This window comes from Crinia signifera, chromosome 7 (assembly GCF_055691185.1).
Source record: "Crinia signifera chromosome 7, ASM5569118v1, whole genome shotgun sequence".
NCBI classification, from domain to species: Eukaryota; Metazoa; Chordata; class Amphibia; order Anura; family Myobatrachidae; genus Crinia; species Crinia signifera.
In genome coordinates, this window is record NC_139223.1 from 29,101,362 (window position 1) to 29,127,818 (window position 26,457).

Sequence of the window (26,457 nt, forward strand, 5' to 3'; positions counted from 1 at the left end):
TGGAAACAAGTGTAATGCTGTGAGCGCCGGACTCCACGGCGGGCGGCCATCTTGGTTGTGGGCAAACAGCCCATTTTGCCCTTACTCCTATTCTGGACGTCCCAAACGAGTGGGAACCGCCCCAAGGGGTATTTAGGAGGCAGGCCTGATGCAGGAAGTTGCCAGTGCAACGTCTCCACAGTCTAGTACTGTGGCCAACAGTTCTCTGTGCTCCAGTCATCCTGCAAAGCTACTAGACTCCAGCCTGACTACCGTCTCAACTGCTAACTTTGGTTACAATCCTGCCTGCCAGTGTATCCCAGCCAGCCTTATTCCGTATTTCCCGGTGGGTCCCTGAGCCTCTGCCTTCCAGTATTACCCTTCGCCAGAGTGCCTACCCTTGTGTCGGCAACGCTGACACCCCCAAGGGTAAACTATCTACTACTGCCACAGTGCTACCAATAAAGGAACCCATTCATGCAACAGCCGATCCTTCGTCCAGCACGTTTGTTATACAGAGGTCCAGACCCCCCAGACGTTCCCGTGCCAGTACCGGGTCCACAAAACCTCCTGAGCGTGACAGATAGGAACAAATCGGTTGTGAGCAGTGTCGGACTGGCCCACAGGAGGACAGGGGAAACTCCCGGGGGGCCCCACTGCCTGGGGGCCCCACCTCCAATTCTACGGATCAGGTTCCAGACTGTGCACATGAATTATACATTATACAAATGTTACATTATAATGCACAGGACTATGGTATATTTTCTACAGTGTACTGTTGTTACTAATGTGGTACATTATCATGCATGCAGAAGCAGTATTTACTATAGTTTACTATACTATTTTAAGGTTTTCCAAACTTATGTGGCAGCTGGCCACACCCCCTCTGGAGACTGGCCACACTCCTAACATGGGTCCTTATTACATCATTCACCGGTGGGCCCTTCATGCCACAGTCCGACACTGGTTGTGAGACCTGTGCAAAAGCAGTGCTTCGCTGTGTGCAGAGGCGGCTCCTGCTATAGGGCTGCAGGACTGCAGCCCCTCCAGTTAAAATCACAACAATAGAGACACAGACAGACAGCACCAGAATTCCGGTGCATCATCCCCCCCCCCCCCGTGGGCACCCCCCTCGGGAGCTCTGGTGCTGGCTGTCTGTGTTTCTGACACGTTGGTAACCTCCTCTCAGGCTTCATGAGGCAGCAGGGCAGACACAGCAACAGCCCAACCCTGTGGGGAGGAGGTCAGCATGTAGTAGATTCTTATTGGAAGCTGTACTGCTCATCATACACAGAGCTGGAAACTCCTCCCCCTCTTTGGCTGCCAGTACATGAAGCGATGACAGCAATAGCTTCCAACAGCAAGCCATTCTGTGCAAATCCCCAGAGCTACAGTGCTTCTATGGGCTGCTGTCTGTGCAACCCAGAAGCAATTCTCTGCAGTGAGGATGCCCAGACTTCAGTGAGTCACTCAGGGCCTTATTTTGGTTCATTCTTTCTGACAAAATCCTTCTTAGATGGACAAAACCATGTGCACTGCAGGGGGTGCAGATGTAACATGTGCAGAGAGAATTAGATTTGGGTAAGTAATTTTGTTTCTGTGCAGGGAAAATACTGACTGCTTTATTTTTACACTGCAATATAGATCTCACTTTGAAGTAAAACCCCACCCAAATCTAATTCTCTCTGCACAAGTAACACCTGCCCCACCTGCAGTGCACATGGTTTTGCCCATCTAAGAAGGATTTTGTCAGAAAGAATGAACCAAAATAAGTCCCTCAGTGTGATGCAGCTGAAGGAAGGTATGCATTGCACCAGAGAGGTGCATGGAAGTTTTTTTTTTTATTTGAATAATATTTGTGTGTAGATCTTTATTAAGAGTATCATTTTGTGTACTTTAATGAATATTAAAGTTATTAAAGTGTGTATTTTGCTCTGTACCTGTGAGTACATCATTTATTTATTTATATTTACAGTTAATGCACACAAACACTAGTACAGCGCAAATCAAACTAATAACCTGCAAATAATTAATGACTGCTTGCAACGAGCAGTACCCAGGAAATTGCAGCCCCCCTTAAGTCTAAAGGCAGGAGCCGCCACTGGCTGTGGGTATGTTTACCACACAAGTAAAAGTTATATTCTATGGACACATTGCTAATACACATGGAATATTTATATACTACACTAATATGTATAACTAGTGTCTACTAAATGTACGCACTATAACCAGTGGTGGCTTCAGATGGGGGCCGAAGCACATTTTAAAATTCATGTAGGGGAGCCACACCCACTGTCAGTGTAGAATGGCAGTTGGTGACAGTTAGTGCTGCTACCTCATTTGAATTTTGAAATGTACTGCAGCCCCTCCCCCTGGAGCCTCTCCTGACTATAACCCACCTTAGGGGGTCCCGGTTACGAGACGAGTCTTATTTTGATCAGTAGGATGTGGTGGTGAAGATTGGGGAAGACATTTACACTGTGCAAGTTGCCATGCCTCCGTAGGGTGCATTTCAGCAAATCCTTCTCCACAGAGTACACGGACACAGGGCGTTGTGTATATTGAGGTACGGCAAGTCGTCTCATGCATATATATTATCATTAGTAACAGTTATTTGCATCACAACACATTTCACAGAGAATATTTACTCATTCATATTGGTCCTTGGCGTGGTGGAACTGGCAGTCTGCTACAGTGCATCGTTCATTATAAAGTGTGACTCTTCATGATGTGGAACTCACTGTTTTGTTGCTAGATCTAACAGTGGTTAAGCTGGCAATGGGGGTAGTTCATGAAGCAATAAAATAGGACAATTTCAGTGCCTGCTCAAATGATTTCTGCGATCATTGTGGATATTTCACTATAACGTACCATTATGGGGGGAGGAAGGTCTGGACTGGCTATCTGGCTCTTCTGGCAAATGGACTGGACACACATAGCCCCCTATGTGGCAAATTTTTTGAAACGCGTCAAGAACAAGAACAGTGGTATGAGAGTAATATTACTTCAGAGGAACGGACCTGACTAGTGATTCGCCTCTGAACTTCTTTTCTCTGGTAGAAGATCTGGTTTTTAAGAATTTATTTTCTATGTTTGTTTCTTGTGTGATTGCAATGTATTATCTCTATTAAATGAAACAAAAATACAGCTGTGCACACAGTGGCGTAACTATACTCCCGCAGCCCCCGCGGTGGCGGGGAGGCGCTAAGCAGGTGTGGGCACCTGGGGGGTCTGCGGGACTATAGTTACCACCTGGTTCCGGCTCCCGACTCCTGCCCTCCCCCTCCTTACCCCATTGCCGCCGGCGCTTCTGCCTCTAACCCGACACGCAGATCTGTGTCGGGTGACGGGCGGTCCCCGGCTCCGGCTACAGTGCTAATATAATAAGAGACACTCGGAAAATGGCTGACCCCATAATGCTGTATGGGGGCAGTCATTTTCCGAGTGTCTGTTATTATATTAGCACTGCAGCCGGAGCCGGGGACCGCCCGCCACCCGACACAGATCTGCGTGTCGGGTTAGAGGCAGAAGCGCCGGCGGCAATGGGGACGGGTAAGGAGGGGGTTAATATTTCGGGGGGGGGGGGGGGGTGCCCGAAATGTCCGGCGGGGGGTGCGCAAAAAAAGTAGTTACGCCTCTGTGTTCACGGCATTGTGTTATATTTATTTTTGCGTGCATTCGGAGCCTGATTGAGGTCCCGGTGGAATTTGCGCCAGTGTGGGTTTTTGCAAATCATTTTATTCATAATTTTTCAATTTAAACACACAGGGCCAGATGTAATAGGGTGTGAGAATCAGAAAGTGAGAGATTTTGGGAGATTTTTTTTTTTTTTAAAGCAGCGATTAATTACATGGCAAAATCAACCTGGTGTTTCAGTGAAGTTGATCGCTGCTTTAAAAAAATGGGAAAACTCTCCCAAAATCTCTCACTTTCTGATTCTCACCCCCTATTACACTTGGCCCACTGTCTGTTGTCTCTGAGCTTTTTGCTGCTTATTAAAATGACCGTGCCGGTAGGGAAGCCGATCCTGGGGAATTTTTTCGGGATTGGAAAATGCTCAATCCCGGGATCCTGGCATTGGCTTCCCTCATACAAAAAATGCAGGTGCGGTTGGGAGCGGGGGGGGGGGGGGGGGGCTGGGTGGTGCGGTCAGGAGTGAGGCGGTGCAGCGCGCTGTGTGGCCAGGAAGTCAGTGCGGGTGGGCGATGCAGAGCAGCAGATGGTGCGGCTGGTGGACTGCACAGCATGAAATCTGACCGCGTCACTCTGCGCAGAGCCACATAGTAGGTCGGGAGCAGCTGGGCAGCGTTTGAGCAGGTGCTCAGATGCTGCCTGGCATATGCGCAGTCTAATCCCCAAATCCCGGGATTGGCCACTCTACATGCTGGTGTGTAAGAACTCTGATGAGATCCCATTATCCCATCGTTACCTAGCAAGAAGCAGAAGAAAGACAGAGATGCTCTTCCCGCTTCTTAAATCGACCTTGTGTGTTCCAAGAATAAGCCCCTGGAGTTCTTCTAAAGCTGTTAGTGAATTTTGACGCCTCACATTGCACCTGTAAGATGGGGCGTTGGTAACAGCACAGTGTTATCGCTGCAGATCTGCATTTACACGTCTAGTATGTGCTGCCACAATCAGCAGTTTCAGGGGGAAATGCAGTATTGTAATAGGTGGAGGTAAGGACATAGTGCCGCTTCTCTTCTTCTGTATACTGGATGCTGTTCACGGTGTCTTCTTTTGTTCTATGTGCTCGTAGCTAGGGGTTACATGCTCGCTGCCAGGGCTTACATGCTCACTGACAGGGGTTACATGCTCACTGCCAAGGGTAACATGCTCGCTGCCAGGGGTTTCCTGCTCGCTACCAGAGGTTACATGCTCACTGCCAGGGGTTACATGCTTGTTGTCAGGGGTTACATGCTCGCTGACAGGGGTTACATGCTCGCTGCCAAGGGTTACATGCTCGCTGCCAGGGGTTTCCTGCTCGCTACCAGAGGTTACATGCTCACTGCCAGGGGTTACATGCTTGTTGTCAGGGGTTACATGCTCGCTGACAGGGGTTACATGCTCGCTGCCAAGGGTTACATGCTTGCTGCCAGGGGTTTCCTGCTCGCTGCCAGGGGTTACATGCTTGTTGCCAGGGGTTACATGCTTGCTGCCAGGGGTTACATGTTAGCTGCCAGGGGTTACTTGCTCTTTGCCAGGGGTTTCCTGCTCTCTGCCAGGGGTTTTCTGCTCGCTTCCAGAGGTTTTCTGCTCGCTGCTAGGGGTTACATGCCTGTATCTAGCTTCTAGGGGTTACGTTCTCACTGTGAGGGGTTTCCTGCTTGCTGCCAGGGGTCACATGCTTGCTGCCAGGGGTTAAATGCTCACTGCCAGGGGTTACATGCTTTTTGACAGGGGTTTCCAGCTCGCTGCCAGTGGTTACATGCTTGTTGCCAGGGGTTACATGCTTGCTGCCAGGGGTTACATGTTCGCTGCCAGGAGTTACTTGCTCTTTGCCAGGGGTTTCCTGCTCGCTGCCAGGGGTTTCCTGCTCGCTTCCAGAGGTTTTCTGCTCGCTGCTAGGGATTACATACTCTTTGACAGGGGTTTCCTGCTCGCTGCCAGGGGTTACATGCTTGTTGCCAGGGGTTACATGCTCGCTGCCAGGGGTTTCCTGCTCGCTGCCAGGAGTTACATGCTCGTTGTCAGGGGTTTCATGCTCATGGACAGGAGTTGCCTGCACAGTCTATTTTTCTCTTAGTGTTACACTAAACGGGAGCGCGTATCCCGATAGAATGTGTCTGACACAGCACATATGTGATCGTTGTGTGAATAAATGTGTACGGCTACCAATCCATTCACAGACGCGCAGATTCTCTAGGCACAGGTAATCGCAGGTTCCTAATAGCCAGAGACTTACTCAGCGTCTGGGATGGAAAAAGGCGTAACCGGCCTGGATCTGACATCACAAACCCTCCCTGCGTTTTCCCGGACACTTCCAGCAGTTTCCTAGGCAGGCCTAGCGTTCCCCCCCCCCCCCCCCAAAAAAAAATAATATATATAGACTTTAGGAATAGTCAGGCGGCGTCAGTGCAGCGGTACTGGGAGAGGGTGTGCGACTGGGTGCATGGGGTCTGCAGGAGGACTGTGACATACAGCTTGGGAAGGGGGTATCGGAGGGCACAGTGTTACTGTGGCAACAGGGGGTGACGGACGCTTTCTGTGCTGTCACTGCAAAGGAATCCAGCGCTAATTGTGTCAGCCGCAGGTAACAATAAAGCTCGCTGCTCCCATCCCTCATTACTCTGAAGCAAAGGAGGGTCGTTAGCATAAGGTGACAAGGTCACGATTAACGCAGGCATGACATCACTGTGTGACGCAGGGAACAGAGCTCCTTAACCCCCGGCGGAGGCTGGGACAGGATTTAAGGCAAGGGTTAATCCCTATATCACCAGCTACTTATACGCTGCCGAAGTGCGGGCACGAAGAGGTTAACAAGGGTTCTCTCAGGATAACCCATTAAGTATCCATCCCTCTGGATGAGCCTTAATATAGCTGATTGGGAAGAACATCTAGATGAGGCCGGCATCAGCTCCTCCAGCTTAAAGAAGTTACAGTTAGGAGCTGAGTGGTTGCTATGCCCAACATTTCCACTCTCTCCAAAGCTTGATGCATGCCACCCCATACATACATACAGATTGTTTTGTGAAATCTATGTCATACAGGACAGACCCAGTTTGCAAATCTCAAAGCCTCATTATGTGGAGTGTCAGTGATGTCACTTGTTCGGTGCAAATTGGCAGCGTCCATTCTCATGGGTATTGGGTCGGACAGAGAGAATAGCCAGCTTCAATGTGAGAGGAGACGTCTTATCTCTGCCTCCAACCTCCTCCTGTGTCTTCTACGCAAATCATAAGCCTTGCATTCTTCTTTCTCTGCGACATTTAGTCTGATGCAGATCCTAGATAGCATCCCTCTCTTTATTGCAGACCCTACGCCTGATTGTACTGTGCATGGCTGTGCTAATGCGTAAATCACATCCTACTTTTGCACAGTAAAACTGCAACGTTCTGATATTGTGTTTGATAAGTACCGGCAGGTAGATGTATTATTTTGCTCACTCGGATGAAATCTGTGGCCCCTGGTGAGTCAGGACAGATGATGTAGCGGTGCAATGATAATACATTGTTTATTATGTTCCTGGGTTTTATATGTCAATACTTTACTGAAGCAAATGAGTCGAAAAAAGGGATACGGTCACTAGCCACTAGACCACTGAAAGTCGACATTGCATGAAGGTTGACATGATTGAAGGTTGACATGGGCTATGTCGACACACAGGGCCGCCACTAGTAATTTTGGGGCCCGCTCTGCTCCCGCAACACACACCCCCCGCACCCGCACCCTCCAGAGGCCGGGGCCGGGACAGCTGTACCCACAGCACCCCCCTGTCGGCGGCCCTGTCGACACAAGTATTATGTCGACATGAGGAAGGTCGACAGTCAAAAGGTCGACATGGGGTTTTTCACTTTTTGGGGAGCCGACAGGTGCTATTTTATGCCCTACTATCCACTAGGGCGTGCCCTTTTTAGTGTCCATGTGGACTGTGTCGACATCCAGAACAAAAAAAAGTGAAAACCAAGTGTCAACCTTTTTCCCCATGTCGACATAATGACCTTCCCCATGTCGACCTTCAGTCGTGTCCACTTTCATGCATGTCGACCTTCAGTGTTCAACCTAATGCTTGTAGACCTAATGTCTGTCTATCCAATGATCCATACCCATCTAAAAAGCTCAGATTTAGAACGTGACCACGTCTGCCTCATATTTCCTCGCGGCAGTTCCCATTCCGGCTAGTTATGATCAGATCATTTGGGAAACCACATGTCTCAGCATGCCCTGCATCTGGACTGTTTGTTTCGAAGAGTTGCCTGATTAAAATCGTTACACTGTAACGTTTAGCCTGCAATTGCTTCTTGTAAACTCAGAAACACACTCTGGCTGCCATTTAATAGGTGCATTTCAATCAATGGGCCATATGACCTATCTGCCAAATGGCAGCACAGTGTGTTTCTGAGTTTTCAACAGGTAATTTATTGCAAAAAACCCTATTTCAACTACTCCAGTAACTTTTTACACCCTAATTATTCATTTTATTTCAAGTATAGAACATTGCAGAAGCTAGATCCTTCTGTGAGCCCACGGAACCATTAGATCCACGGAACCAATGCAGTTGTAGACCAGAGCACGCAGCCAACAAGACTGCAGATACGGTTGAACATATTGTGATTCTGTTGGTTGTATTTGAATATTTGTCTATTCTTTTCCATCTTTAGGTTGTCAGCTTTAACCCTTTGTGTCTCTTACAGTACAGGATCGGGCAGCTGTACACTATCAGCAAGCACAGCCACCAGGAGAGCGAAAGAGGGGAGGGAGTGGAGGTGATGGAGAACCAGGCACATCATGATCCTGTGTATGGTGATGGGCAGTACACAGAAAAGCGGGTCCATCTGTCAAGGTAAGTGTCCCTTGTTCTTATTGCCAGCAATCAGCAGCATATACGCTGTAGCACTTGCCTTAGCCTCTTAGGTTTTGAAAGGTCCCAAATAACATATAATCAAGGAAATTGACTATCAACTTGCTATTTATAGAAAGTGCTGGCGTCATAGCAGAACATGGGGGAAATTTACTAACGAAAATATGCCTATGTCCAATTTTTTTGACCAATTTTGTTGACCAATTTCATTAATTTCGGCCAATCTGAACGAAATTGGTCAAAATATCATTCATTCTGAATGCGACGAATGATGATGCGCATACCCGACAGTTGCTCATCAAGATTGTTCGTCATCTGTGCACGCAGCGCAATTTGGATATCTTTCAAAAAGAGCCTATACAGTGTAGCTAGATCTTTCGTCTTTCATCAACATCTTTGGTCCAGGACACTGGGTTCAAGGGAAATTGGTCATCAATGTCTTTCAACGAGATTGGTCAAAAAATTGTACCACCTTTAGGCGTATTCGTAGGCAGTCTTATGCAAATACGATGGCCTACACATATTTTCGGCATTTACTATGCCGAAAATACCTCAATTCCGATTCATGGCACATTCGTCTTTGTATTTACGAACGGAGAATTAGACGGAGAGTTAGATTTGGATGAGTTATTATTTTGTAAATACCGGCTGCTTTATTTTTAAACTGCAATTTTGATTTGAACACACCTCACCCAAATCTAACTCTCTCTGCACATGTTACATCTGCCCCACCTGCAGAGCACATGGCTTTGTCCATTAAAGAAGGAGTTTGCTTTTACAAACCAACCAGAATCACGCCCAAATTGTCAAGGGGGAAAGAGAAACTGGGGGAGAGGAGGCAGTTGTTGAGTTAGGTGCCCAACCCTATTGTAGTTCTGAATGCCATGGCAACCACAGTTACATGGCATATGCGGCAGTGTGCAGATTGTAACACACCTCCATGCTCGCTATAAAGTCGTTCCGTCCTCATCTCACTGTGTCACATGACATGCTGAGAGTCCATGTGCTAGATTCATGTAGAGATTTAAAGCCCCCTGATTTTACCCCTGCTGGTTGGACATGAAATCGTGCGGTCACACAACATAGTTCCCATATAACACAGGAAAGTAACTTATATATAAATATATTGTGTATAGTGGTGTTGTAGAGGCTGTAAGCAGTGATCAGACCTGATCTAGAGAGCACTGACTGTACTCTTCTATGCCCTACATTATGGCGCCTCATTCCACTCGGCATTATGCTTAAGCTGTGGTTGGAGCACCTCTCACAGGACACTTCACCCATTGTAATGCTTCAAAGAAAACGCGCGGCTCGCTGAGCCTCACAGCACGTGTTGTTCAGAACCCAGCTACTAATATCATGCAAGAACAAAACCAAAGAAAAAGAATCGGAGATGATTCTGGATCACACGCAGGGATCTGAATACAGCTCCTGCAGTGATGGACGAGATTTGCGCGCGCGCATTTCTGAGCATGTGCAAACCTGACTGCGAACGGCCGCAGCAAGTTCGCAGTGGGGAGGGAGGGGCGGTGGCATATAGGAACGGCCAGCGCTTAATGGGTGCTCACCATGAAAACGCTGGGAGTTCCCATGTGTACACGGACGGGCCGATGCGTGCTGGGGGCAAGCGGCTGACGTCTTCGCATGTGCATGTGCGGTGGTTCAATAATCGCCAGGGTTGCAAGATCAGAACCACAGAGCCCTTAGTCTCTTATGGAGGTCTGAAAACCAGATTTGGGAAACACTGCTTTACCCTATTGCCAAGCAGGCAGGAGAGAACTTAGCATACGTGTCATGTCTGGCGGTTCAGGTGGACTGACGGCTTCTGGATTCTCGTTAGGCCGAGAGCTCTGCAATCCTCACACCGGTGGCATCTGCTGCTTAGTAACCTCAGCCTAGATCACAGCAGCTGTAAATAGTTCCATAGGCGCCCCATCACCTACAGGTACTAACCAAGTTACAGCGCATATAACGCACAGCCACCAGCTGCGGCCAATTACCCACGTCTTCTTGGATCATTCCGATGACTTCATCTTGAATCATAAAATCTTTTTTAAGCAGTGTGTATACAGTGAAATATTCAAATGAGATGATTCAGGGAGAAAAAAATATAATTTTGAGCTTAAGGGGCCGAAATGTCTACTTCCCATGATAACGGTCCATATGGCTTTTCCCTTCCCTAAATCTGTGGCCTGGTTTGCGTTCTCCAGACATTCGCAGAGTACGTCCGGGCCGCAGACTGATGCGTGATAAGTTATCCATGGGCTATACAGGGGGTTGGATAACACACACCCCTTCCTTCTGACTGTCGCTTTGCTTTCCCAACGTCCGCAGCTGGGAGAATGATGCATTCCGAGATGAGTCAGCACCAAGGACAGCGCACACGATGGGACACGTAGGGGTCATTATTTTTCCAGATGGATTAAGCTGTAATTGTATCAGAATACAGGGAATTATGGCTTATTGCCGGTTGCCTTATCACGGATGTGGGAGAAGCGCGCTGGGACGCAACTTTGTAAGTAATGGGTGATGAAATCCTGCAGCTGCCCCCATTATATTACGCAGATGGATTATTACGGTATGGGTGCTCGGGCTTCAGCCTGGGTTCTGTGTCCTTGCTGTGGTTACCAAGGGTGATGCCCGCACAGCAGGCAGCCTACACGGTGGCGTCTGAGTCCACATTTGCACTTAATATAATTGGATGGCACTACAAAAGAGGAAACATAAACCCAAGTTTATCAGATGTTTCTGAATCATAGGGGGAAATTTACCAAGTTGGGAGTTCTATTGAAGATGGGAGGTTGCCCCTAGCAACCAATTTTATTTTACTTCTTATTTAGCACCTTCTAATAGATGTAATCTGATTGGTTGCTATGGGAACATACCATCTTCAATAGAACTCCCACATTAAATTTACCCCATAGACTCACATGGACTGATTTGGATTTGGGAGCCAGGCAAAAAGATGAAGTGTCCACCTGGAGAAAACGACACTACCATGCATATGGTGCAAGTACATGTATTATGTTTGCATGCGGGGTAAATACTTGCTGCTATTCCATGTAGCCCCACAAATGCTGAAGCCTTTGGGCAGTATTCAGTGCTCTGGATTCACCGCTTTTTTCGGCGTATCGGGCTGTTTTCACTCCTTGCGGCTAATCTTTTTCACTGAAAATCTGATTCATCCTATTCAATGTTCACTGTTCGCCGAGAGCGAATGGCGGCCAGTTCTCCGTTTCATACTCGCTGCAATTCGCTGGTGTATTTCAATGGGGTTTTCACTGGGATTCGTCGAAAGTGTATTCAATACTAGAATGGAGAACTGCTTTCACCTTGATTCACCGTTTTGCATTCGACATAAAGGTTTATTTATATTTAAATCAGTAATTTTATTATGTGAAGGGTCTTGCTATTTGGATCCATGTACTTGCAGCAGATGACGTCACAGGGGGGCGGGGAGCCGCTCATTAGATATTCACTGCACTGGGCCCCGCTCATTACATATGCACGAGTGTGACCAGCTCCCTCCACCTCCCCGACTGCTTTGTCTCCCGGGGCGGCAGCTTCTGCTGCCTGTGTCCCCGCCAGCCCTCCTTCTCCCCCACACAGCCTCTGGCACAGGCAGGGAGGCTTCCATCTCCCTTCCCCCCCAGTGTCTAGGTTGACACCATATGACCAACATACATACGGTCGACATGGACAAACGGTCAACATAAGCAATAGTGGTTGTCACATAAAAAAGTCAACATCAGTTTTTCACAATTTTTTTCACACTTTTTTATCCACGGGGACTTCGATTGTGAGTGGAAACGGGTCTCAAAGCATAGCGAGCGAATCGGTCCACGTGCTCAGGTGTTGACATAGACATAAAAAAAACTTGAAAAACTTATGTCGGCATATTGCTTGTATCCACCTCTTTGGCCTTGTACACGTGTCCACCTTTTGGGGTCGACCGTTTGACCGTCACCCTAGACATTGGGCCTAATTTGGACCTGATTGCATAGAAGGTTGTCATAAGCATTAGGTTGACAATGAGGAGGACGACAGTCGACATGATTTTTTGACGTTTTTGTCCAGAAAGTCGACATAGACGACAGGGACATCATGTAAGTGCACCGCTTCCCCTCGCATGGCTCGATGCGTTTGCCATGTTTCGGGCACTATTATATTCTCCCACCGCGCCGTATTCTATGGTAAGGCATGAAATACCGCCTGTCGGCACAAGTCAGATAAAAAAAAAAGCTTGACCTTCCAACCCTGTCGACCTTAGCCATGTCAACCCTTTTTTATTGAGGATGGTCTTAATAAATACAGTAAGCTGTCAATATTTCGTATATCCCAATGTGATTGACATATTGCATTGTGACGGTAAGACCAGTTATCTCCGCGCTCCGTGATCATACCAGGAATCTGCTGCCCATCTGGCCACATACATTACAAGGATAATCATGCAGAAGATCAGGGCCCGTACAGCCTGGATTTATATTATTTTTGGCTCGGGGGCCAGTATTGTGCTGAGCGATATCCTTGCCGCCTTATCCCCCCATTGCACGGCCTGCCAACCTCCTCCACGTTCATTCTGGTTAGGGGACGTTGTAGAACGTTTTATCATTGTAAACAGTAACCCTTTGAGTGCCGAGGAAATTTGTCAAGGTAGGTGCGAAGAATTGCCAAGCCAACCCTTTTTTATTAACCCTATCAGTGCCAGCGTTGCTGCGAGAGATCCTCAAAATATCTGCTAAAAAATGCCAGCGCCGCTCACAGCGACTGTTCTTTTTTTTTTTGGGTGCAATATTTAACCAAACTTTAATTCATTGACTCGACTGCGTTTGTATTTGTTTATGCTAAAAGAACAGTCGCTGTGGGCGTCGCCTGCTGTTTTTAGCATCGTTGGCACTCAAAGGGTTAAAAATATCATAGCTGCAAATTTAACCCCCCTCGCCGCCTAACCCCTTAACCCCTGAATGGATTTCCATTCATATGCATCGTTCCGTGGCCTGCGGGTAAGACGATACGGAGATTCAGCCTCAGAGCCTCAGATCTTCCCTAAGAGGTTAAAAGAAATCTGGTGACGGGGATATTGCTGATTCCTCAGTGCGATATTATGTAAAACATTAATATCCCTCGTGTCAAGGCTAGATGGATCCAGGCAACGTTCTGCAGATCTCAGCCGAGGGTTATATATTACAAATCTGCGCAAATTATTACTAAAAGCCGTATGAATGAGCTTGAGGAGCGGATACTTTCAGTTTTCCCCGAAGAAAATGAATGGGTTTGCTGCGGGGATTCCTTTGCAGAACAGAAATTATGCACAAAACAGAGTTATTTTAAATCGGGAACATTGGAGGTGCTGGATAGGAGAGTTCGGAGTGCTCTGCCACTTCTGCACCCCCAAAGGACCGGCGTCAGTGTACCAACCACAATTGATAGCAGGTATAACTTTCACCTACTCACAGGGGAGGTGTAGGCAGGAGGTGAGGTTGGGGGAGGGGGAGGGGGAGCGCTGACAGCTCGGAAAGGCTATTTATATCCTTCTTCCATCGCACACGACTTCACGAGCTATATATAGTAACAGTAAGTGGGTCCCCGCTGGCAAGCTGTCCTGCATCATCTTCTTCAGAGACCCTCCTCCCCTCCTCTTTTCTCATTCACAACCTTCATCAAGGGGGCCGGCTGCCAGAGTCAAACTCCAATACTATAGGGAGGGGGGGGGGGGGGGTAGGGGGGGGGGGGGGTTTAGGGGGGGGGGGAATGACACTATTGGTTTGCATTGATTTTCCTTAGGGGTCCGAGTCACAGAGGAGGAAATGATAAATGTTCACCCAGTCGATGGCAAAGTTAGATGAGAATATTGATGGTTTTTCATTTAATTTTGTCATTTAGTAGCATTTGCATAGACACGGTCAATATATCCGACCAAATTGCATTTACAGGAAAATGCGCGGTACATGCGTCACGTGGCTGCGCAGGGTTCCGCCGAGTGCATCATTAAATATGCAGCCTTTTCATGATTAGATTAGCATTTTGTTCTTATTCTCTGTAACAGATGGTGTGCACAGTGTGTTGTTATTATCGCATATGGCGCCACAAGGGTTACGCAGCGCCTAACGATATATAAATGAGCAAAGTGTATAGCAGCTTTGGCTAGGGATGGCCACCGACCATCGATGGTTTGTAAAATGACATTGACGGTAAATGGTTTTACTACCGATGGACGTTCACAGATGGCGATCATCGGCCGTGGAGATCCCGTCAGATAGCGATAGCTTTGATTGCCGTTCCTTACATCAGGGGCGACCAATCGCTCATCCAGCGATGTTTTCCTCCCGATGTGTAAAAACCGTCGACCTAATGATGGTTAAAATTGCCATTGGGTCTCGTCTTTGAGAATACAGGTTCCTCCTGGTTGCCTGCTCTTACCCAATACCCTTTGGGAGCGAATGGCTGCTCCTGGTAGTGGGGGAAGTCCTGGTACAGGAATCCTGTTTTGTAATCCAATAGTAGGAAAAAAGAGGTTGGGTTATCTGTGCCTTGGCTGATGCGTTTTGCTGGGGGGTTGAAAAAGCTGGGAACCCCCCAGCAAAACGGGTCAAGAGGAATAACAGGGGTGTCTTAACCATTTTTTCCCAGTATCCGATTAACATGAACTGTTTTTAATGTTTTTTCACTATCTTTCCTCAAATATTTTTTAAAGATCTTTTATTGAAAGTCACCATGTTAATAAATGTATCCATATGAAGTTACCATCCGCAAGCTGTGTGATAATCAGTTTTATTTTCCTCTAAGCGCAGCTATCTTTTCTTTTATTCCTTTTGTATCTATAGGGGAGTGACAACCACTTTTTTTGTAGCTGCTGCTTATTTTGAGTAGAGAGCCTATAGTAGCGCCTGTGTTACTGTCCTTGAGACAGTAAAAAAAAACACCTTTTTTTCGGGTCTTTGTACTAAGCTTTGGAGAGAGATAAAGTGGACATAGATACAGTAAATGACCAACCAATCAGCTCCTAACTGTCATGTTGCCGGCTTTATTTGAATAATAACAGCCTTTATTCTGTCTTCCTCTGTTTTACAGCAAATTACCAAGCTGGGCCCGGGCCGTGGTCCCCAGGATGTTCTACATATGCGAGAAGGCCTGGAATTACTATCCATACACAGTGACAGGTATTTCCCAGCTTATTACACATACCCTACCTAGGCTGTGTTGGGAACCTAGAATGAAAGTGGAATTGTCAGACGAATACCCCACATTTTCCTGACCCGCTATGCAACCCCCTTTCCTCCATCGGAAAGATTACAAGTGCTGCTTTACGGCTTGTTGGCCAAGTTCTCCTCCATGGCCTTAATATTAAGCAACTTTTGCGCATTAACAGATAGGGGTTAATGCAAATCTGTCTGTATTCAGCCGATTCCGGTATCCTCCCGTACTCTCCCCACTACACCGCTACAACGTTTTTCTGTCCACTAACGAGACGGCCCATGACCTTTATAGGACACATCTATGAAGCACAATGATTATCTAGTGAATGTTATTCTCAATATTGGATATATAACCCACTAACAGCTTTATGTTCTATCCTTTCCTGTACGTTCTTCTCACACCTGAACTCACCCTCTGTCTCACCACACCGTCCTCCACCCAACTGGCTCCTCCCCCGGCAACGTGCGACCCGCAGAGTACACAGTAAGTGGAATGTCCGCGCCTGGGCTGGGGGATCTGGCGATACTCACGTTCATATAAATATTGTATTTTATTGTTTGTAAATATAAATGGGAGATCTGGTGCCTATTATATGATGGTGATAGGATTGTGGTGTCAGTGGTGGTGCACGGTACTCCGCTCTATGAAGTGCTTATTTTTGGGTTGCATTATTTATTTATTTAATTAATTATGTATGTATTTATTGATTGATTGATTTAACTATATATGTATGTATGTATTTGATTACGTATGCATGTATTTATATATTTAATTACATATGTAATTATTTCATTACGTATGTATTTAATTATGTATGTATGTTTTTATTTATTGCCGCCGGAGCAATTACTGTAGGCGCCAGCTTTCATTTACTAAGCAGGCCTAAAAAACTATCAACTTGACAATCTGATTGGCTGCCATGGTTACCATGGTTACATAGGCTCGCCTTGTGCTGTGATGATAAATAGGCAGCTTTGCTGAAAGGCAATAGTTTTATCAGCGCACTTATCTCCAGGATTAAATCTTAATCTAATCGGTAAATAATAAAGAAATAATTAACGTACTCAGTGACGTCATTGTGGCTCAACAGGGTTTCAAACTCTTATTTGTAACTTGCCTTCTATGTCAGGGCCGCCATCAAGGGGGGGCTGTGGGGACCAGATTCCCTGGCCCGGGCAGACAAGGGGGCCCGGGGGGTCAGCAGTGTCACATAGACGGCGATATCGTGGGTGCTTCCATGTTCAGCCACCCAAACCCCGCCCATGCACTTACGTGAAACTTTCCGAGCTGTCCCATCTGCGTGTGCGTCCTAGCCTAGGAGTCGGGCTGGCTGCGTGCAGGCTGTGCAGTGGTTGGGGTAGGCATTTATACTTATATGAAGACATGATTATCCATTAATCAAAACCCACCGCCATTGTAACTCCTCCCACCTTTGCCCCCCCACCATCGACCTATGCTTCCTGGGAGAGGGGGGCCCTGACAATTTTGTCAGTCCCGAGCCCCACGGTTTCTGATGGCAGCACTGCTCTATGTAGTAACATTGGGAGACCCCTCCCATGACAGAAAGCCAGGCGCTGTATTGGTGTTTTGGGCGAGGATGAGCACCCCTCATCCTGCAGTACTAGATCACTGCGTGATCACGCTCTGAGATTCGGGGAGAGGGACGGCGCGGGCAGTGGCATAGCTAGAAATTTTTCTCCCCCCCCCAGCCAAAAAAATTCTGGCGCCCCCCTCATCCCCCAGAAGGGGCGAAGCACTAGCATACGGGCGCCACTGGCTGAGCTGACAGGTAACCCAGGCAGCAGTGAGTGCTGAGGTGGTCCTGCTCCGTGCATATCTAATGAGCGGGGACCCAGTGCAGTGCATATTTAATGAGCGGGTCCCCGCCCTGTGCATCTGTAATGAGCAGGACCCGCTAATTACATATGCATGGGGCGGGGACTTATTCATTCAATATGCACTGGGTCCCCGCTTATTAGATATGTACAGGGTGGGACCAGCCCAGTGCTCACTGCTACCTGGGTCACCTGTCAGTTCAGCCAGTGGCGCCCACCACAGACCCCTCTGGCACCGCTCCCCCAAGCCACCACAGGGTCTGCCGCATATGTAGCTATGCCACTGGGCGTGGGGGATATTATTAACATATATATTCTCTCCTCCTTGCAGTGCTCTTTCCTTCCTAAATTCTCCATCCACATTGAGACAAGGTATTCTGATGACTGCGGTGACAATGACAGTGTAAGTGGTGTTCGGTGGCCCCTTCCTATATTATTTATATACTTAACACACGTGCATCCTCGTCAGCTGCAAACACGAGAAGAACATACTGGGGGGGAAATGTACTAAAAGGGTTCTGTTGCAGATGGGATGTTGCCATGGCAACCAATCAGCTACTATCTATAATCTTCTTGAAGGTGATAAATATATAAGAAGTAGATTCTGATTGGTTGCCCAAATAGAACTTCCATCTTAGTAAAATTTCCCCCACATTGTAGATATGAGCCACTTGGGCTGTAAAGAAGCAATGCTCACTACTGTGCCACACAGCCCTGTAGATCTACCTCAGGAGATTATAATACAAACAAATGAAAGACATCGTCAGGCAACAGAAGATAACGATGAGATTGTCACGGTAACCGTTACCTAAATACACTGACCCTATTAGGCCGCTGCTGTATGTAAGCACGTACAGATGAGATTTCCACCGCGCCAGTTCTGCTGAGAAACAACTTTTTTCTTCCCCCAACAGAAGACGGCAGAAGAGTTAATTACAATCATTTGCAAATCATCTCAGTGGGTGCTTATTAATTAAAACACAGAGTCCTCGTTTAAACCTGCTCCTTTTGTTTATCCCGCCAGCTGCAACAATTCACTTTAGGAAAAGCAACTTTCAGATACTTTAATAAACTTCCCAGCCAATGAGCGTTTATTGTAAGTGAGTCTCCAAGTGACAGCTGTGATCTGGATACACAGTATATAGATGGAGTGTATTCACTTACGGGGTCATTTGGAGCTGCTTGTACAGCTGTGAATTGGCACAGCAGATGATTATCTGGGATGCGGTCAATTGGTCTACAGCATGATGGTCGACATGGGAAAAGGTCGACATGGTTCTAGGTTGAAAGGCCATTAGTTCGACAGGTCGTTAGTTCGACAGTGTCTAAGTCGACAGTCAAAAGGTCGACATGGGGTTTTTCACTGTGTTTTGAGCCGACATGTGCCGACAGGCGGTATTTCATGCCCTACCATCCACTAGGGCGTGGTGGGAGAATAAAATAGTGTGCCCGGCGCACAGCGAGCGCAGCGAGGGGATGCAATGCACTTTAAACTGTGTCCATGTCGACTGTGTTGACATTCAGGTAAAAAAAACCTGTGAAAAACCCCATGTCGACCTTTTGACTGTCAACCTAGACATTGTCGACCTAATGACCTGTCGAACTAACGACCTGTCGAACTAATGACCTTTCGACCTAGAACAATGTCAATTTTTTCCCATGTCGACCTAGACCCATGTCGACCTAATGACTGTCGACTATCATGCTGTAGACCAAATGATCCCAACCCGATTATCTATACACTGCGCGTGCGTATGGGCCGCAGTGCGCAACGCCTCGCTGTGATGGAAGCCTGCTGCTATGTTTGTTCGCTAGCCGTTTGCAAGGTGGTTGACAGGAAGTAGCCGTGGGTGGGTGGTAACTGGCAGTTTAGCGGTGCTAAGGAAAACGCAGGCGTGTCAGAATAAACGCTGGGAGCGTCAGGGAGAACGCAGGTGTGCCAAAGTCTGTTAGAGGAGGGAGTGTGCCTTCACCTATGGCCTCGATCAGGCTGATTTCCTCGAACCGTGGACCCAATTTCCCCTGAGCTCCCACGGCAGCTCCGGGGGCAGGAAATGAAAAAAAAAAAAACCTGGTGAGCGGCCAACTCTCAGCCAATAAACGGCCAGCCTGTCTTTTGAATTTCTTTTTAAATTCTTCTGCCGCTGGCCGCATGTCAGCTGCAGCTCAGCACTTCCCGTACACTGCACGCCCCTGCGCGGTCATCCCCAGGTGCTCAGCCCCTGCACATAGGTGTGTGCCAGTGGTGCTTCACCTACAGATTGGACCAACACATTGTGGGTGCTAAAAGGCACCCTCAATGTGCCGCTGATGGGTCCGATCCGATGGATTGAACCTGGATTGATGCAATGGATTGACCTGCTGATGGATTGAACCTGCGGCAGTTTCAATCTGTGGGGTCCGACCCAATGTGCATGGGAACACACATGGGGTCGGATGGGATTTCAATTCCGATTTCTTGGGATCGGGGGAAATTGGCCCAAATCGGATAAGTGTATGGGCACCTTAAGTCCTTGGCTACTCTGAGCCTGATGGTAAGCATCTTATGAATGGAGTTAAACATTTTCGCACAGCTGCAATGTCTTCCATGGCCATACGCCTCCATTAGCACGGGGTACACATCCATTAGCACGGGGTACACATCCATTAGCACGGGGTACACCTCCATTAGCACGGTGTACACATCCATTAGCACGGTGTACACATTCATTTGCAAGGTGGGATTTCACTATAGCAGGACGGCATCTACCTGATCTCTGCCTGCTGAACATTAGCGGCCTTGCGATCAGGTTTGAATTGCCCCATTAATGCAAAGCGGCAGTCAGCAGGAGACTCTGGTGCCCCCTGTTGTTGCTGAACAGAACAGCCAGTAGTGTCTCGGCCATATACCAAGACCAAGTCCTCCGGCCTCACCTTATTGTGATATATGGTTATTAAATGCAGAGTTGACCTGGCGGTATGGTACATATAAGGCTTATAGTGATCCTAATCTATTGCAGATATTTAATGCAGACGCAGCAGAGGAGGGGCACGAGGTGTCACACCTGGACGTCGCGTATGATGAGATTCCAGAGCGATATTACAAGAGCACGGAGGTAAGTGCCATATCATTATTTAGAGGGTTTATTTATTTCGTTTTGTAATTGCCCCTTTTAATTATTGAGGAATATTTCTATATAAATACTAATTTCCGTGATGCAGTACAGTTGCCATGCTTTGCCTTCTTTTCCCCATTCTCCCTTTATTTTTGCTCCAAATTCTCCGCTCAGTCTTAATGCTTGAGATAATCTTGGTAATCCTCACCATAGAGTCACTTGGGGGCGTGGTTATCTCAGGGGGTGGAGTTTGGCGTTATGAGGGAAAGCACCATGTGCCTGATTCAGACACGGTTACATATCCGTTTGCATGCATTTTCCTGGACACTTCCAGCGTTTCGTTAGGCGCGCCCACCATTTTTACAGGCACGCCCATGAAATGCCTGGGATTCACCCCTACACGTCCTCTCCCTGTCAGTCATGCTTCGGGTGGGTTACAATTGAAAATATTTGCCGAAGTTGCTCACAGCTGGGCCTTGCCCATTGCAACCAATGCGCAAACATCAGCCAAGGTCCGAATTCGGACCTGGCTGAATGAATCTGAATCAGGCCTTCAAATGTTAGGCAGAGAGCCAGAGTAGAGACAGAACCAGGGGTGTACAGGGCCCTTATTTTGCTATGACATGCACACACCTCCCTATATAAAACAATGCAGTGTAGCTGTGTGTCGGGCGCATTCTTACATGCTGGAATAAAATAGTCATTACTGAAGGTTAATTTACTTGCAGCCAGAGGGAAGTACAAAGGGTCTCTTTATCTCATATACTCAGGTCCTGCGTACAGTGCTGTATACACTCTACAATTCATTGTTAAACCGCGGATGGGCTCCTGTCAGTGCCTCCTGTCAGAGCCTCCTGTCAGTGCCTCCTGTCAGAGACTCCTGTCTATCGTCTCTAATTTATTGCTCATTTATATTCAGAAACCGGTCTCACCGGCACAAAGAGATTGCTTCATTCTCCCCTTTCTCTATCGCAGGATCTGAGGCATTTCGTCTCCACCAAGACGGGGCGAGGGCCTCTCCAGGAGGGCTGGAGGTGTAACACAAGGCCCATTATGTGCTCCTACAAGCTGGTCAATGTGAAGTTCGAGGTCTGGGGGCTTCAGACAAGAGTCGAGCAGTTTGTTCACAAGGTGTGTGCGTACATGGAGATGGGGGGGGGTCCATGTAACGGTGACATGGGGGGGGGAGTATAAGGAGGAAGCAAAATGGCCATTCACAAGTGACAAGCTCCACGGTGGGACAGTGCCCAAAAAAGGGGGACTGTCCTGCTGGTATTGGGACCATAGGGAGGTATTTGTATAGGACCTGGAGACGGCCTGTGCCATTGTCTCTGCAGAATGGGCCAGGGCTGGAATTACAGGGTGGATGTGCAGTATCAAGCAGTGAAGATCGGAGGGGTAGTAAGTACGTTTCATTGACCACTTAAGTGGCAATCTCGGAAATCTTCTGTGGCGAGCTGCGCTGCTGGCACTGGGCACCCTGGAAGATTTCCGGGCTTGGTCACTTTTTGATCCCCTGGGGACTGACCCCTGGTTCCTATTGTTAGAGGGGAGGCTAACTTTGTAATGCTTTATGCTGATTCCCAGGTACATGGTAGATGCCGGTTGGTCATTTCTCAGCTGGTCCGTTTCCGCAAGGTTTTCACTGCTTGATACATCACCCCCTATGAACCTAGTCAAGCAAATTCTGTAAAATGTGTGTGTGGGCCGCAGCATAGTAATACTAAAGGTTCAGAATTATTTTTGGTGGTTTTTTTTATATTTTGTTATTTATTTAGCTGCACATAAATCTACACAAGCCCTTACATCTTTTTCCTCTGTAACCTCAGGTGATCCGGGACCTGCTGATCGTGGGGCACCGCCAGGCCTTTGCATGGGTGGATGAGTGGTACGGTAAGTGCAGCGCTTCTTCTTGTAAATCAGTAACGTTACCTGCGGTCAGTAGCTTCTGAGGCTAGCGCCATTAGGTAAAGAATTGTCCCAACTCCCCCATGTGGTGTCGGTCAGTTTGGCCAATCATTCTTCGGAAACCCTCAAGTCAGTATGGATAATGATGCTGATTGGTGGACCACATTAGTGCCGGCAGCGGCTGATTCCAGGCCTGCAAGAAAGAATGGACCTCCAAACATCTTCGGGTATTTAACTTGGGCTAAGTACACTGTGTTGCCCAGAGCAGCAGGCACAGTGGCAGTTACCAGTCCGATTGTGACCGCACTTGGTTTATCTCATTGGCAGAAGGGAGGTGTTGGTCTGTTACTTAGAGCCTACAATGCTATTGATTTATCCTGGAAAAGAATCAGGGTCCGCCCCCCCCCCCCCCCCCCCCCCACACACACACACACACACTTTCTCAGGAGACAGACGTAGGTTATAATAAGTGTGCAGCTTCCTAGCCACGGTGCTGTTTGCTCTATACCCAGGAGCTGTGATGTCAGGAGAAGCCATTGCTGAAGGGGCCATGCACAGTCTGACGCCTGATTCACAAATAATTAACATAGAGGCAGTGGCGCCGAAAGAGGGGGGTGGGTACTAATTACCTGGGATCAGGTCTGGTGATTAGGACCAGTTGGGCTCCTGTTACCTGACAGCAGAAGCTCATGCTTCTGTGTGCCGGGCTGCAGTGAGGCCAGGGAAGTGCATGGCCACACCTCCCATGATTAGGCCACAACCCTTGAAAAGTAATGGTGCCCAGCCAGACCCTCTACTGTCCTGCATGATATTGTACAGAGTCTCCCCGGGCAAACAGGGGGACAAAGGGAGTCTATGCAGATTCATTCTTTATGAATGCCTAGTGCCCTATATACTAAATTAATTCACATGAATCCAGTCAACTGGTTGACGCTATTTCCTAAATACTCTGCAGCTCCCCGTTCTCTTACTGCACGCGAGTGTCGCCATGTCATGCTCTGTTTTGGAGCGGGCGGCTCAGTTTATCACCTTCCTCTCAAGGGCCAAAACAAAAGGTCCAATTACTGCCTCATGCATCAGCTTCTCTATATTGTGTCGTGTCAGCAGGGCCGAGTGTAAGCTCTTGGGAGCAATCGCTCATTCTGCATTCAGCAGATGTTTTATATTTAGTACCATACCGCCGTTCTCAGGGCTCCACTAGACAGATTCGCTGTTAGATCAATACTAGAACGATACCTCGGAGGCGAAGCAGGCGTACAGAATCGTCCGCAATAACGTAATAAAGCAAAAGAAATTACCAGCAGCAATCATAGAAGCAGAATGTAATACACTATACACTGGTGGCACATACTATAGATGTTCTGGTATAAATGGAGATATGTAGTGATTTCTACAGGTGTGTCCTCATACATCATGGCTGAAGTCACGCCAAACAGCCCCTCTAGGCGCGCCACGTGCCAAGAGACTCTGGCAGCGCTGGGCATCCTTTTTGCGGGTTAGATGCAATATGGATGTGAGTAGGATGAACTGGAGACTGTGCTGAGTAATGTGATATGTGACACTTGTAGATCTGTGTGCGACTGAGACTCTGAATCTGCATATGAAGTGCAGGATGCAGCGGCCTCAGCTTTTCCCAATGCAAGTTCCAGACTGGGCGGGTCTTACCTTCTGGCAAATTCTAGAAGGCTGCTGGCTTGATGTGCCGGTCTAGCACAGCAGTTTTGCCGAACAGCTCTGCTCCACCGCCTTCCGGCATTTGGCTCCCCGGCACCCAGAGGCAGGGACTGAGAGTGCGGTTCCACCTCCCGCTGCCTGGCATTTAGAGACAGGGACTGGCAGAGCAGCTCCACCTCCTGGTGCCCTGCATTTAGAGACAGGGACTGGCAGTGCAGCTCCTCCTCCCGGTGCCCAGCATTTAGAGATGGGGACTGGCAGAGCAGCTCCTCCTCCCTGTGCCCAGCATTCAGAGACAGAGACTGGCAGAGCAGCTCCACCTCCTGGTGCCCGGCACTCAGAGGCAGGGACTGGCAGAGCAGCTCCACCTCCTGGTGCCCGGCACTCAGAAACAGGGACTGGTAGAGCAGCTCCACCTCCTGGAGCCCAGCACTCAGAAACAGGGACTGGCAGAGCAGCTCCACCTCCTGGTGCCCGGCACTCAGAAACAGGGACTGGCAGAGCAGCTCCACCTCCTGGAGCCCAGCACTCAGAAACAGGGGCTGGCACAGTAGCTCCAGCTTCTGGTGCCCGGCACTTAGAGACAATGACTGGCAGAGCAGCTCCACCTCCTTGTGCCCGGCACTCAGAGACAGGGACTGGCAGAGCAGCTCCACCTCCTGGTGCCCAGCACTCAGAGACAGGGACTGGCACAGTAGCTCCACCTCCTGGTGCCCAGCACTCAGAGACAGGGACTGGCACAGTAGCTCCACCTTCTGGTGCCCAACATTCAGAGACATGGACTGGCAGAGCAGCTCCACCTCCTGGTGCCCGGCACTCAGAGACAGCTCCACCTCCCTGCATTTGGATGAAGGGCTCCCAGAGACAGGCTTTGACACAGCAGCTCCACCTCCCAGCGCTCTGCTTGGCCACTGGACATGCAGAAAGAAGGAGACGTGCTGCTAGGCCACGCCCCCTTGTCGTGTTTGCACCATGCTGGGGCTGTTCCAGGCCCTTAGTCCCTCCTTGTACACAGATACAGTGTATGTGTCACATATCGAATTCATCAGCGCAGTGTCATGTGCGTTCTAGTCACATTGCCGGCTAGGATGCATTTGTGGAAGAAAATATGCCCGACCCTTGCGGAGTTCCACGGGACCTGTCGGCTGACTATTGTATTGAGGCTAGATGTATAAGGAAGCCTCTGTAGTTCTTACTGCAAAATGAATGGCCATAAATCATAAGTAGAGACAGGATTATATGCAACATAAAAAGATTGAAATATGCATGCAAATATGCATGAAGAATACTTAAAATATGCATTAAAAGTGTTAAAATAGGCTACATTAAATAATAAAAAGTAATTTCTAACTTATTTATTTAAAAACCAGCATACAATTAGTTGCAAATAAACCTCACAAATAGGCCCACCGCATCTGCAGATGTCTAGTGCTGTACACAGGATTTTCTTTCTTCCTGGCTGCTACAGCATACTGCAGCGTCCTAGGCTCTTCTTGCATCAACTCCACGGACATAGACGTGCGCACGGGGGGTGCCAGGGGTGCCCAGGCACCCCCAAATGGCCGGCACCCCCAGCACCTCTAATGACCAGCAGTGCCGTTTTTACCTGTAAACGGCCATGCTGTGACACGGGGCGCCCGCCGGCTGCTGACAGTGGAGCACCCGACGGGGCCCACCAGCTCCGGCATTTCATCCTGGAACCGAGCTGAGCGTATTCATTGCTGTGTAGCGCCGCCCCCTGCTGAGACTCCACTTCCCCGGCGTGACAGGGGGCGGGGCTACACCGTCAAGTCACACACACACTGCCAGCTGCCAGGCAGCCCAGGCCCCAGCAGCATGGAGGAGAACGGAGGCTTGTACTGTACACAGCGAGTGTACAGTATCTACCCTGCATAATGTGAGGATGGAAGAGGCACTATATAGTCTGTGTGTCTGTGACTCTATTTATTTATGTATGTGTGTGTGATAATTGTGTGTACAAGTATCTGACTGTATGTGTGTGAATAAATGTATGTATGTGAGTAACTGTATGAGACGTGTGTGCTTTTGTGTAACTATGTATTTATATTGTATATATGTATGATAGACACGCCCAGTAGGTGTCATAGATATGCCAGTAGGCGTGTTAGACACACTCCTCAAATGCTGCACCCCCTAATAAAATGGGCTGCGCACGCCTATGTCCACGGACCCTCATCTCCAGCTCCGATGGATCAAATGTCAGCATAGTGTGAGGGCGGAGCAGTGGAAA

The 26,457-nt window shown here is 48.3% G+C and overlaps 1 protein-coding gene across 1 annotated transcript in view; it reads left to right on the forward strand.

Moving 5' to 3' along the window:
- Positions 1-22,591, forward strand: part of LOC146019995 (cytoplasmic phosphatidylinositol transfer protein 1-like) — a 50,150-nt gene extending 27,559 nt beyond the window's left edge. Inside the window, exons 3-9 of the mRNA XM_083152734.1 lie at positions 8,331-8,479; positions 15,569-15,657; positions 16,170-16,177; positions 17,861-17,932; positions 20,529-20,624; positions 21,600-21,755; positions 22,454-22,591. Of these exons, the coding sequence (XP_083008860.1) occupies positions 8,331-8,479; positions 15,569-15,657; positions 16,170-16,177; positions 17,861-17,932; positions 20,529-20,624; positions 21,600-21,755; positions 22,454-22,576 (693 nt within the window). The 3' untranslated portion in view covers positions 22,577-22,591. The remainder of the gene's footprint in view (positions 1-8,330; positions 8,480-15,568; positions 15,658-16,169; positions 16,178-17,860; positions 17,933-20,528; positions 20,625-21,599; positions 21,756-22,453) is intronic.
- Positions 22,592-26,457: the final 3,866 nt, after the last annotated feature.